At 43.2% G+C, this 14,896-nt stretch overlaps 1 protein-coding gene across 3 annotated transcripts in view; it reads right to left on the reverse strand.

Annotated features, from left to right (window-relative positions):
* Positions 1-14,896, reverse strand: part of MRS2 (magnesium transporter MRS2) — a 32,815-nt gene that overhangs the window by 2,062 nt on the left and 15,857 nt on the right. For all 3 annotated transcript variants that reach the window (XM_026511279.4, XM_057305077.1, XM_044388682.3), the window contains 5 exons: positions 14,604-14,734; positions 13,805-13,921; positions 12,161-12,313; positions 11,813-11,930; positions 340-453 (listed from right to left, as the gene is read on the reverse strand). In XM_026511279.4, the coding sequence (XP_026367064.1) occupies positions 340-453; positions 11,813-11,930; positions 12,161-12,313; positions 13,805-13,921; positions 14,604-14,734 (633 nt within the window). The remainder of the gene's footprint in view (positions 1-339; positions 454-11,812; positions 11,931-12,160; positions 12,314-13,804; positions 13,922-14,603; positions 14,735-14,896) is intronic.

A 14,896-nucleotide genomic window follows, 5' to 3' on the forward strand; every position in this document is an offset into this window, starting at 1 on the left:
GGTAAACTTTTTATCTCCATGAGAACACTACATTTTCTACATTTCAATCTGGTAATGACGACGGCCGCAGCCGAGCTGCCAGCGCCCGTGTGAACACAGCCGTCCGGAGTGCTGTATTCTGCACGCCGCACTCAGCCGCTCGCCACGCCAGGCGCTGCCCTAGCGACCAGTGCATCCGTAGCGTGCTGCCGATCTCCCTGATAGATGCGGAAACAGCCTTAGAGAAATGCAATGACTCGCTCCGGGTCACAAAGCCTGTGGCGACCCCCGCCCAGGAGGTGTGCCTGCAGCACCGGCCCGTGACCCCGGCTACCCCGCTGCGACCCAGACCCTTCATACCACGGGAGGCAAAGGAGCTTCTAGCTGTCGTCCCAGGAATGACAGCAGACGCCTCCAGATGAGGCCACTTCCCATAAACATAATTCCTGTGATCAGCCAAAACACTCTGTGGTCCTGAAAGAGAACACAGTTCATTTCAATCACAAAAGGTCAGGTTCCTTAGCAGGAAAATTCCCGAACTATTATTGCCCCAGAGCTTAAAGAAGCCTTCTATTGTTTGTACAGCTCTTCCCTACACAAAGGACCGAAGAACAAGCGTCTATAGCACCCAGAGAATCAGAGAATAAATCAGAAAGGAAACGTGATGTAAAAGGGCTTCAATATTTAAAAATCGTCTATAAGCCAAACATAACCACTTTTACTTTGTGTTTCCTCCCAGTCTTTGTTTACACATATACAAATTTTAATAGTTAGAATCATAGAGGACACAGGACTGAATTTAAATTTTTTGCTTATAGCCACAGATCCTGAGCAGCGAGCTGAAGTGTCCTGGGTATCACAGCACCCCAGAGTATTTTAAGTTTTCAAGGAAAACACAACGGCATCTGCAGAATAGACCTAGCTACTTCATAAACAACTTGTTAGGTAACATCACAGAAAGTATGTCATAAAAGAAACTTCTGGTCTAGTAATTCTATAAAAAAATTACTAAGACACTAGACACTAAATGCATCATGAACTAAGGAAGTTTGGGAACCTGTGACTTACAGTAAACATTCTTCCTGTCATGTTCAAGCTTGTGCTATTCTGGCAGTGAAACATTCACGTGTCCATGATGGAACCACAGACCCCCCCCACCCCACCCGGGAAAGGGAACCCATCTACGGCTATGCCACTAACTGGCTGTCAACCACAGCCTGGGTAGCTCCAGAGAGGGACGCTCCGCTGCCCCAAGGTGGCGTGTCACACAAATGATCAGCTCTCACCGGTGGAAATGCACACCACATACGAAGGAGAAACCCCTCTCTTTGGAACATGAACTTAGACATATATCAGGAAGACAAGTGCTAACACGAGTTAAATTATTTTTGGTGGACACAATTCTAGTTATACAAAAAGAGGGCCTAGTTTATCAAGTAAAAATTATGTTAAGTGAAATTTAGAACAATAGATTACTACTGTCTTTGCTGTAGACTGCTTCTATACTCCACCTATGAATAAAAATCTGAGAATGCCAAAATGTGATCCCCTAGAGAGGTAAGTTCCAACCAAGCTTGAAATCCCAAACACACACCGGAAGTGTAGGAAGATGGCGCAGCAGGAAGACCCGAAGCGCAGCTCGTCCCACAGGTACAGCTGGACAACACTCACATCAGTGTAAATAAGCCACAGAACGACCTGACGCTGGCAGAACAGACTCCACAAGTAAGTGGGAGAAGGGGCCACATCAAAGAGGGCGGGCAGGAGGAAAGAACCTGCCAGCACAGAGAAGGGAGAGAACCAGACTATCGTACTGGGCAGCCCGCACGGGAAGACGACTTATCCGTAACATTTGGCTTTGAAAACTAGAGGGGCTGAGTTTTGTGAGTTTTTACAATCAGCAGGATTTAAAACCTGGAATTTTAAAAATCAGCAGGCTCCACTTTGGGAGAGTAGAGAGGGTGAGAGGAAACTGAGTCGCCACCATTAAAGAGACAACACAACTCACAGCCTGGGGAGATACAGCTTAGAAGCAACCGTTTGAAAAACACCTGGGCCATACAGCGGGAGAGTCTTTTGCTAATCTCAGGGAGTGTTCTAGAGAAACAGAGATCTTGGGAGACTCCTCCGGGAACAAAGGACCTGCAGGTGCTCTCCACTGCCATCCCCCCAAACACGCAGCTGCCTGGGGGAACCAGCCCAACACTCACTAACTTGGTTATACTGCACCCAACCTCCCAGCCCTAAGCTTCCCGTCCGCACCCTACACCCAGGCCTGCCTCAGTCCCAGCACTGTGGGTCCCCTCCCCGAGAAGACCCACACAAACCTTGCTAACACTGAGCCTCCCACACCTGGGGGCGGGGGTTGCATCTGCCCCCTCCAAAACAGGAGCCCATCAAAAGCAGCACCCCCAGACTGGCACCGTGCACGTTGACCCTATAGGGACCAGCCGCACTCCAAAGCACCTCCTGCCCAGGGAGAGGGGAAGCCGACCACACACACTGAATGTGGCCCCAAAAGTGGGCTGAGGGCAGACAGCTGGTCAGACTGCAGGCCCTGCCCAGCCATGAAAGCTTCTCGGGGGACAGTGCAGGGGAAGCATCCTGCAATTTGGCGCTACTGCAGCTCTGGCAAACGCCTGGTCTGACCCAGCTCCAGCCCGAGGTGGCCCCAGACTGACCCATCACCACCACAGGGAGCAAACACGGCCCGCAGGAGGCAGAAGAGCCCATGCAGACCCCCGGACTGCAGGCAAATGTGGCCTAGCCACGTGGCGGCGTGCTCACAACACCCAGAGAGAACAGCTCTGAAGCCCCGGGTTCTGGTGCACAGCAGACCTCGCACTGCAAGCACACAGGACTCTTCCTCATGAGGCCACCACCTTCGAGAGCTAGAGGCACAGATGACTTTCCTAACACAAAAACAGACACCGGGAGGCCGACAAAATGAGACAAAGGAATAGGTCCCAAATGAAAGAACAGGAGAAATCTACAGCAAGAGACCCAAGTGAAATGGAGATAAGCCATGTGCCTGATGGAGAATTTAAAGTAATGACCATATACTCACTGGACTTAAAAGTGGAGGACATCAGGGAGGCCCTTAACAAGAAGGTAAGAAAAAACCACTCAGAGATGAAGAGCACAATAAATGAAATTAAAAATATACTAGATGGAACAACTAGGAGACTAGAGGAAGCAGAACAGATCAACAACCTGGAGGACAAGGTCATGGAAAGTAAAGTTGAGCAGGTGAGAGAAAAAAAAATATGCAAAACAAGAACAGACTTGGGGAACTCAGTGGCTCCATCAAGCGTAATGACACTGGCATTACAGGGATCCCAGAAGGAGAAAAGCGGGTAGCAAATCTATGTGAAGAAATAATAGCTGAAAACTTCTAGAATCTGGGAAAGGAAACAGAAATCCAGATCCAGGAGGCACAGAGAGCAGCCAACAAAAATCAACCCAGGAGGTCCACACCAAGACACACAGTAATGGGGGCGCCTGGGAGCTCAGTGAAGCGTCTGCCTTTGGCTCAGGTCATGATCCCAGGGTCCTGGGATGAAGCCCCATGTCAGGCTCCCAGCTAAGCACGGGGTCGGCTTCTCCCTCTGCCCGCAACCCACCCACCCCGCTCATGCTCGCTCTCTCTCAAATAAATACAATCTTTAAAAAAAGACACCTACTAATTAAAATGGCAAAAAGTCGTGATAGAGGATTTCAAAAGTAGCAAAAGAAAAAAGTTAAATACAAAGGAAACCCCATAAGGCTATCAGCAAATTTCTCAGCAGAACTACACACAAGAAGGGAGTAGCATGATAAATTCAAAGGGCTGAAAGGGAAAAATCTGCAGCCAGGAACACTCTGACCACAGGGCTGTCATTCAGAATAAGAGAGAGAAAGAGTTTCTCAGAGAAACAAATAGAAGGAATTCATCACCACTAAACCAGCCTTAGAAGAAATGTTAAAGGGACTCTTTGAGTGGAAAGGAGAGACCATAAGTGAGAGTATGAAAAATAGGAAACACAAAAGCAGTAGAAATAAGTACACCTGTAAAAGTCAAAGCACTCACAGTAAAAGGATGTGAAGTATGACACCTAAAACACGGAGCGGGGGAGAAGTAAAGAATGGGTTCAACTTAGGTAACCACCAGCTCAATACAGACCGCTATATGCAGAAGATGTTAAGTGGTAACCACAAACCAAAAACCAGTAACAGATATGCAAAAAATAAAAAAATAATAAAAAGGAATCCAAGTATAACACTACAGAAAGCCAACTAATCATGAGAGAAGAGAGCAAGGGAAGAAAAGAACACAGAGGAACTACAGCAACAACCATTAAAGAAGCAACAAAATGGCAAAAAGTACAAACCTATCAACAATTACTATGAGTGTAAATGGACCAAATGCCCCAATCAAAAAACAGAGGGTGACAGAATGGCTAACAACACAAGACCCATCTCACACGCTGCCTACAAGAGATTCATCTCAGATCCAAGGACACCTGCAGATGGAAGGTGAAAGGACAGAGAGGCATTTATCATGCACATGGGTGTGAAAAGAAAGCTGGGGTAGCAATATTTGTACTGGAAAAAACAGACTTTAAAACAAAGACTGTAACGAGACAAAGAAGGACATTAGAATAATAAAGGGGACCACCCAACAAGAAAATATAACAAGCTGGTAAGCCTTTAGTCAGACTCATCAAAAAGAAAAAAAGAGGAGACTCAAACAAAACCAGAAATGAAACAGAAAATAATAACCACCAACACAGAAATACAAAGGATTGTAAGAGAATATTATAGAAAATTACATGCCAAAAAATTGGATAACATAGAAGAAATGAATAAATTTCTAAAAATATATAACCTCCCAAAACTGAATCAGGAAGAAATAGGAAATTTGAACAGACCAACTATCAGCAATGATATTATATCAGTCATCAAAAAACTCCCAACAAATAAAAGTCCAGGACCAGACGGCTTCACAGGTGAATTCTACCAAACATTTAAAGAAAAATTATTTTCCATTCCCCTCAAACTATTAAAAAAAAAAGGGGGGGAGAAAGGAAAACTTCTAAACTCATTCTCTGAGGCCAGCATCACCCAGATACCAAAACCAGATAAAGACACTACAAAAAAGAGAACTACAGGCCAACATCTCTGATGAACACAGATACAAAAATCCTCAACAAAATACTAGCACATCAGATCCAACCATACATTACACAATCATCCACCACAATCAAACGGGAGGTATTCACGGGCTGCCACAGCGGTTCCATATACGCAAATCAATCAACATGATACGTCACATCAATCAGAGAAAGGATAAAAACCCTATGATCACTTCAATAGATGCAGAAAAAGCATATGACAATGTACAAAATCCATTTATGGCAAAAACCCTCCACAAAGTAGGTTTAGAGGGAACATACCTCAATATAATAAAGGCCACATATGAAAAACCCACAGCAAACATCATACTCAAGAAACAAAGCTTCTCCCTTAAGATCAGGACAAGAGAAGGATGTCCACTCTTATCACCTTTATTCAACACAACACTGGAAGTCCTCGCCACAGAAATCAGACAACAAAAAGAAATAAAGACATCTAAATTGGTAAGGAAGAAGTGAAATTTTCACTATCTGCAGATGACATGATGCTATAGATAGAAAACCCTAAAGCCGGGGCGCCTGGGGGGCACAGCGGTTAAGCGTCTGCCTTCGGCTCAGGGCGGGATCCCGGCGTTATGGGATCGAGCCCCACATCAGGCTCCTCTGCTATGAGCCTGCTTCTTCCTCTCCCACTCCCCCTGCTTGTGTTCCCTCTCTCGCTGGCTGTCTCTATCTCTGTCGAATGAATAAATAAATAAAACCTTTAAAAAAGAAAAAAGAAAACCCTAAAGACTACATAAAAAACTGCTAGAACTGATATATGAATTAGTAAAGTTGGAGGATACAAAATTAATGTACAGAAATCTGTTGCATTTCTATACACCAATGAAGCAGCAGCAAAAAGAGAAAAAAAATCCCATTTACAACGGCACCCCAAATAATAAGATACCTAGGAATGAACCTATCCAAAGAGGTGAAAGACCCATATTCTGAAAACAATAAAACAATGATGACAGAAATTAAAGCCAACACAAAGAAATGGAAAGACATTCCATGCTCATAGACTAGAGAAACAAATATTGTTAAAATGTCTAAACTACCCAAAATAATCTACACATAGAACACAATCCTTATCAAAATGCCAACAGCATTTTTCACAGAGCTAGAACAAACAATCCTAAAATTTGTATGGAACCACAAAAGACCCCAAATAGCCAAAGGAACGCTGAAAAAGAAAACCAAAGCTGGAGGCATCACAATTCTGGACTTCAAGTTATATTACAAAGCTGTAGTCATTAAGACAGTATGGTACTGGCACAAAAACACACACAGATCAATGGAACACAACAGAAAACCCAGAAATAAACCCACAATTAATTATATGGTCAGCTAATCTTCAACAAAGGAGGCAAGAATATCCAAGGGAAAAATAGAGTCTCTTCAAACAAATGATTTGGGACAACTCCACAACAACATGCAAAGGAAGGAACTGGACCACTTTCTCACACCGTACACAGAAATAAATTCGAACTGGATCGAAGACCCAAGTGTGAGACCTGAAATCATAAAAATCCTAGAAGAGAACACAAGTGGTAACTTCTTTGACATCAGCCACAGCAACTTCTTTCTACATGTGCCTCCTGAGGCAGGGAAACAAAAGCAAAAATTAATTATTGGGACTACATCAAAACAAAAAAGCTTCTGCACAGCGAAAGAAACAATGAACAAAACTAAAAGGCAACCTAAAGAATGGGAGAAAATATTTGCCAATGACATATCCGATAAATGGGCTAGCATCCAAAATACATGAATATAAATCAACACCTAAACCCAAATAATGCAATTAAAAAATGAGAAGACATGGGGCACCTGGGTGGCGCAGTCGTTGAGCGTCTGCCTTCAGCTCAGGGCGTGATCCCAGCGTTATGGGATCGAGCCCCACATCAGGCTCCTCTGCTATGAGCCTGCTTCTTCCTCTCCCACTCCCCCTGCTTGTGTTCCCTCTCTCGCTGGCTGTCTCTATCTCTGTCAAATAAATAAATAAAATCTTTTTAAAAAATAAATAAATAAATGATTTTTTTAAAAAATGAGAAGACATGAACAGACATTTCTTGAACGAAGACGTCCAGATGGCCAACAAATTCATGAAAAGATGCTCATCATCACCTACCATCAGGGAAATGCAAAACAAAACTACAATGAGGGATCACCTCACGCTGATCAAAACGGCTAAAACCACAGTACAGGAAACAACCAGTGTTGGCGAGGATGCGGAGAACAAGGAAACTTTGTGCACTGTTGGTGGGAATGCAAACTGGTGCAGCCACAGTGGAAAACAGTATGGAGGTCCCTCAAAAAGGTAAAAATAGAACTACCCTATGATCAGGAATCACACTACTAGGCATCTATCCAGAGAATACAAGCACAGTAATTCAGAGGATACAGGCACCCCTGTGTTGGTATTTATAGCAACATTATTTACGATAGCCAAGATATGGAAGCAGCCCAAACGTCCATGGACTGAGGAATGGATAAAGTGTGTGTGTGTGTGTGTGTGTGTGTGTAGACACATACAACAGAATATTATTCAGCCATAAAAAAGCATGAAATCTTGCCGTCTGCAAAGCCATGGATGTAGCTGGAGGATAACGCTAAGCACAGTCAGTCAGTCAGAGAAAGATACCAGATGATTTCACACATATGTGCAATTTAAGAAACCAAACAAATGAGCAAAGGGAAAAAGACAAACCGAGAAACAGTCTTAACTACAGAGAACAGGCTGATGGTCACCAGAGGGAGGCAGGTGGGAGGGACGGGGAAAGCAGGGATGGGGATTAAGGAGAGCACTTGTGACGAGCACCGGGTGAAGTACAGAAGTGTGAAATCACTGTGTTGTACACCTGAAACCAACATCACGGTGTATGTTAACTGGAATTAAAATAAAAACCTAATTAAAAAAAAAAATCACCATTTGGTAACCGTCATAGTAATACTTGATTCAGGCATGAATTAATTTTGGATCAACTGATGCATGTGAAAACTAGCAGGTGAAAATTTGATGAGTAACAGGATTTTTACACAGTCTCAAAGTATCTCCCTACAAGATACTTCGGTCCACAGAGAAAGAGAGTAACTTACAGCAGAGCAAGCTGGCAGACACCACCCTAACCAAATGGTCAAAGTTCCTACCACCAGTGATGGGACAGACACACCTCACGCGGCTCCTGATGGCACTAACGTGAGAACACGCTGACACATCTGGTAATGAAGAGAGGGTATGAAGGGTCGAATTACAAATCTGTACGCTTTGTGAATGTCATGGCCATGAAAGACAAGGACTGAAACACTGGTCTAGATGAAAGGAGACAGGACAACAACGTGCACCACGTGAGTCAAGATCTTCTCTGAAGTAAAGAGCACCAGCGAGACAAACGCCAAAATCCGCAGAGGGCCCACAGACCAAACCAGCACTGCTACAATGTCCACTTCCTGAGTTTCACGTCTGCGCCGTGGTTCTGGAGAAGGGCCATGTTTTTAGGAAGCGTACACTGAAATACTTAGAGGTAAAGAGCATCACATCTGCTGCTTACTCTCCAGTGGTTTTAGGGGAAAAAGGCGGTACATAAAGATAGAATGAGACAGGGACTGTGATACAACTTCTGGGATAAGAGAATGTGGGTGAAGACTCCATGACAATTTTTTGACTATCCTTAGAAGAGTCTGAAATTATCTTAAAATAAAAGTAAAAAAGCTTTTCCTATCCTAGATTGACCACTGTCAATACTAAGCCTGTCTACACAGGAGCAGAGACCTTGACATCTGCGGATTTGGTAAACGTGGCTGGGCTGTTCTTCAGGAAACCTAGACATGTAATTTGTACTGATGAAGCACTGATCCCAATCTCGTTCTGTGGGAGCCAATCACCCTGTACTGAGCGAGTAGTGACCACGAACCACTCACCTCCCATTGTGACTGGGTTGCTCTGCACCTGGGACTGCATATTCTGGAACTATCAGAGAGGAATTTCTAAAAATCCTTTTCTATTTTTTTTAAATAGGCATTAAATGAGAAAATATTTAAGTATAAAATGAAAAAAAGCACAAAATTAGCTTGTAGAGTGTACGTACAGAAACACGATTCTTAACAAAAATGATCTGAGAATGACAGGAACTAGTATAAAAGAGTTCTGTAGCCACACGCGGGGGAATCTGCAAAGGTCTTTAGAAGTTATCTTCGGAGAATTTCAAGGGTTGGTCTATGTTGTGCAAGATTTTTTGGTTACTTTTGAACTTTTTAACACTTACATTTGGGCTTAAAAGACTCCTAACAGATGCCTAGCACACTTAACATAAATCCAAACTCTCAATACGTTCCACAAATTCAACACCATCTCCCACTTGTCTGCCCTTTGACCTTGTCACCTACGTCTCTCCTCCTGATTCACCCTCTCCTGCCCCCCCCGCCCCGCCCTTGCGGTTCCTTGAACAAACGCAGCCCATTCCCACTCCAGTAATTATGTGTGTGTGGTCCCCTCTGCTTAGAACTTTCCCCTCTGCTGCAGACCTTCCCACTTTCTAGTGTCACCTCCTTAGAAAGACATTCTTGACCACCCTATCTCTAAAATGCTCCCTATCTCACCTCCTGGGAACATTCTCTATCCTTTCACCTGGCTTTTTCTTTATGGCACTTACCACCTAACATATACCATGTATGTCTATTCGCTCTCTCCTCTACGATCAGGTAACCTCCGCAAGGGCAGGCCCTCACTGCCGCTTCCCCGGGGCCGAAAGCAGCGTGCAGCATACAGCAGGCACCAAAACATGTGTTTATAAGTTGAATGAACGAAGATACTGCATTTACTTTTCTTTTGCATCTTATTATCAAGAGCATTAAAATGACTAACACTGACTGAGCCTCAGGAAAGACTGTCCTCAGAAGCGGCACAGAAGTGAGACAGGAGAGGTGGGCAGAAGCTGGCCAGGCAGGAGCGGTGGGAGCCGCGGCGAGCTGTGGCCAGGAGGAAGCACGCCTGTGAGGAAATACTGATCCAACACCCGCGCTGGGGACGAGGCTGGCTTCAGCGTGGAGGTGCGCGCACACCAGGAAAGTCCGCAGCCCAAGCAGGCCGGGTGTTTATTTCCAGGGCAATTAAAAACCACTGAATAGTTTCACAGAAGAGTAACCACCACGTGTGCTTCTTTTACAGACCACTTTTCGGAAGTGAAGAGTGGTCCTGATGAGAGATGACGTGGGTTGAACTGGGATGACAGCTAAAGAGACAGAGAACAGACCTTCTAGATGATGAGGACACAATGGATAGATGAATGGAAAAAAACATGTGTATAAACATAGAACGCGATACTACTCAGTCATCAAAACAATGAAATCTTGCCATTTGCAACGACATGGATGGAGCTACAGAGTATTATGCTTAGAGAAGTAAGTCAGAGAAAGACAAATACCATATGATTTCACTCGTGTGGAATTTAAGAAATAAAACAGAGGAGCATAGGGAAAGGGAAGGATAAATAAGACAATCAGAGAGGGAGACAAACCACAAGAGACTCTTAATCACAGGAAACAAACTGAGGGTTGCTGGTGGGGGGGATGGGGTAACTGGGTGATGGGCATTAAGGAGAGCATGTGATGTAATGAGCATACGGTGTTATATAAGACTGATGAATCACTGAACTGTACCTTCAACTAATAATACATTATATGTTAATTAATCGAACTTAAGTAAAATAAATTTAAATTAAAAAAAAAAAGATTAACGAGGACATAGAGCCTGAATGTGCTGAATGCATATTCAGGTTATTTTCTAGAAATCCTACAGTAAGATAATTTCTGAAAACACCAGGCTGCAGTGATACGAAGAACTCCGGCAGCTTAGTGTTACACTAATGTGAGAAGGCAGCAAAGCGGAGCATGCAAGTCGTGGGCTCAGATCACAACTGTGATTTTATAGCCCTGTGCTCTTGAGCAAATCACTTCAACTTCCTGAGCCGGTTTTCTCATCTACAAAGTAGGGATAACACATCCATCTTTAGAGCTGTGATCTCACCAAATAAAGCAAGCAAACTACCAATGCCTGGCACGTGAAAATTAGAAAAGGAGTCCTTCCTTAGCACGGCCTCACTGTGCGATCCTGCCTACCGCCGCCTCGTGGCACGATCCTGCGTGACCCCGCGTCACCGCAGCCTCACAGCGTGACCCTGAGGGATCACCCTCTCGTCGCGTGACCCCGCGTCACCGCAGCCTCACAGCGTGACCCTGCGGGATCACCCTCTCGTCGCGTGACCCCGCGTCACCGCAGCTTCAGTGTGATCCTGCAAGAGCACTGCTTGACAGCATAATACTGTTTTGTCAAACCTTTTCCACGTGTGGTTCCATTTTTTGAGAAACGTGAGGTAACCACAACTACAATTATAGTTATGTTACAACAGGGTCTAAAAATACTGCCTGAATTTTGAATGAATTAGAGTATACATTTTAATTCACTAGAGCTGTATACATGTTAAGACTCTCTTAAAATCCATTTTTTTCAGATATTGTTTTTAAGCTGTCGCTACTCCCAGTGTGGGGCTCAAACCCACAACCCAAGATGGAGACTTGCATGTTCCACCGACTGAGCCAGCCAGGGGCCCCTTAGGATCCCTTTTAAAAAATGATCTTCGAAACAAAAAATAATCCCTAGATTACTGAAATAATAGTCTCACCTCTTCAAGGGAAGATTCCAAATTCATTCCAAAAGCAACTCCCATTAGTCCAAAGAGAGAAAGAGAGAAGGTTCCCATGGTCAACTGTAGGTTCAACCTCATCATCACATTACGGTGGCTGGAGAGGAGAACAGCTTAGATCAGAAGGGCCCACTAACTATACAGAGCAAATTCATGAAATCATTTATTAAAGACCACAAAAATTAAATCTACACCTTTAAGAAAGGACATCTTTCTACGTAACATTTATAGATGATAATGATAGTGTAACTCCTCCCAAAATGGCAATTCCTTAAAAGCTTTACCACTTTAGAATTCCTTTGCTTGTTCTATAGGATTCTTTCTTACCTGTCCAGATTGATGAATATGATACTTTGTGAATCATCAATCAGTACCCTGAGTTCCCGCGTTGCATTGGAAAGATCCTCAGCTAATCGGTAGTAGTTTTCCAAGAGCAACTCCATCTCTTCTGCATGGTCGATTCCAGCACTGCTCTTTTCACTTCGATTAAGAGTTAACATAATTAGCATCCCCCCAATACACACATCACCCATTTGGTACCAAAAACTTTCTGAATCCATATTTAAGACTCAACTATCAATGAAAAAAGTGGCCTCTGTTTTTTCTACTACAGTCATTGAGGCCAATCAGTGAGTGGCTTTGTCAAGCGATGCTAAACACTATACAGAGTAAGCCGAGGGCACATGTTCCAGCCTACAGGCTAGCTGGGTTCACTGGGTTCGGTGGCCCCAAGTCAAGGGGCTTTCATGCACATATGCACCACCAGTTACAGGAAAATCCAGACGCGTAAATGCTGATGAGTGCAAATTAGTGAAAATAAGGCAAAACAAAACTAAAAACAAACATAAAAAGCTTTTCCTTTCCAAGGCGGATACATAATGTCATCTTCATATATGAAGAAAGATGTTCTTAAATGATGTCAGTAGTCACTTTGTGCCCCTTTACTTATAACCCAACCCCCACCAAGGAGAAGTAGGACTGAAGGACTCTGAAAGATACTTATATCAGAGAATATATTAGACACAGATTGGCCTAATAAGCAAAGCAAACAAGAGTTACAAGTGTGTTTGAGTTTCTGCTCCTATACCTATCTGCTATATAACAGCCCTTATAATCGTAATTTTTCCTTAGTATTGATAACTAATGTCCCAAAATGCTTAAAAAAATCTGTACAGATTGTGCAAACTATACACATTACGGAGGTGTCTCCACTAATTTCTAATACTTGTCTAAAAAGAACAAAACCGAAATATTCCGAGTACTTAAAAAGTAAACATTTAGGGGCGCCTGGGTTGCGCAGTCATTAGGCGTCTGCCTTCGGCTCGGGGCGTGATCCCAGCATTCTGGGATCGAGCCCCACATCAGGCTCCTCCGCTGGGAGCCTGCTTCTTCCTCTCACACTCCCCCTGCTGTGTTCCCTCTCTCACTGGCTGTCTGTCAAATAAATAAACAAATAAAATCGTTAAAAAAAAAAAAAAGTAAACATTTAACTTGAGTGTGCATAAGAAGACTAAATAATTTCTAATTCTGTAAGAGATAAAAGGTTTCTAAGATAAGCATTTTTATATTAGGCCAAACTTACAGAATATATGCCAGTGTCTTAACTTCCTTTACCCCCCTCGCCCTGCCCCCATGTGAGTATCTTTCCCTCTCTTCCACTGTACTCCCCAGGCTAAGTTACTCAGGTAGATTGTGCCACTTCGGAGGTCAGTCCCTCGAAGATAAAAGTAACGGTGTTTTTATATTCATCACAGCCCAGCACAGTCCCGTGTACACAGTAAACACTCCATATATCCTCATTAAACAAAATCAGATGCAATACATACAGGGAAATAGTAAAACAATTAGGGATAAAAAGTGCCTATGCTTTCTATTCTGGAGAAAATGTTGAGTTCTCTAAGAAGAACCATCTTGAAGAAGACAGAAGACTGATCCTACCAAAAGAGTAACAAAGCAGGATTCCATACTTACAAGACTTGTGGGTCACTCCACTTTGTTAGACAGAGCTCTTCCAGCAACTCTTCTTCATCCAAGATCTCCAAAATGGACTCTTTGAAAATTTTAATATCTGTTTCTAACTCTGACAGACTGTAAGAGTGGTTGTATAGCAATGATCAATAACATTAAACACATTTCCCTATAAAATAAAGTACCTTTTTAAAGTATCTTATCAAGTAGACCCACTGATACATTTATGGTAAACAGCAAATTGTAAAAAAAAATTTTGATATTTACCATGCACGTTAATAATCAGTTCCCATCCAAAAATGAAGACCCTGATACAGCATTTCATGCAAAATTGCTTTTCAATAACCATTAGTCTATGTGCCCTTTTAAGCTCAACTTCCCATCTAGGCTACTCTCCTACTTTGAAGGCACAGAGAGAAAACCATTTCCATTAGCAAAACTGGCTGGTATTTTTAAAACAGGGAATAATCACACTGATTTTGTATTTTAATTAATGTTATACATTTTCTATTAGGACTACTAAAAAAGAAGCTTAAGATATTTTCGTTTAGGGGCGCCTGGGTGGCGCAGTCATTAAGCGTCTGCCTTGGGCTCAGGGCGTGATCCCGGCATTCTGGGATCGAGCCCCGCATCAGGCTCCTCAGCTGGGAGCCTGCTTCTTCCTCTCCCACTCCCCCTGCTTGTGTTCCCTCTCTCGCTGGCTGTCTTTCTCTCTCTGTCAAATAAATAAATAAAATCTTAAAAAAAAAAAAAAAAAGATATTTTTGTTTACCTCCCAAATTGGTAAATTACCCGTATTTACCTTTTGCCATTTTGTAGTAAGATGTGCAGTTTGCTTCTGTCTACAGAAGAATGTTTGGGATCCACTAAAGCTTCCAATGTCTCAAGGATCAGTGGCTGCAGAATGCTAAGCTTCCCCTGAAGAGTGCTGATCTAGATAACAACATGACCTTTCATAAGAATCAAAACAATCTTTTTAGAATACTCAGGGTCAGTGAATCCTCTGATTAAACACAGAAACCTGTAATAGCTGAGAAGGCTGCTAATGTTTCAGAACATGGTCACTGCTGGCCTATTTCAGATGATTCAAAAATC

Source organism: Ursus arctos, unplaced genomic scaffold, assembly GCF_023065955.2.
Source record: "Ursus arctos isolate Adak ecotype North America unplaced genomic scaffold, UrsArc2.0 scaffold_31, whole genome shotgun sequence".
In the NCBI taxonomy this organism is placed as follows: Eukaryota; Metazoa; Chordata; class Mammalia; order Carnivora; family Ursidae; genus Ursus; species Ursus arctos.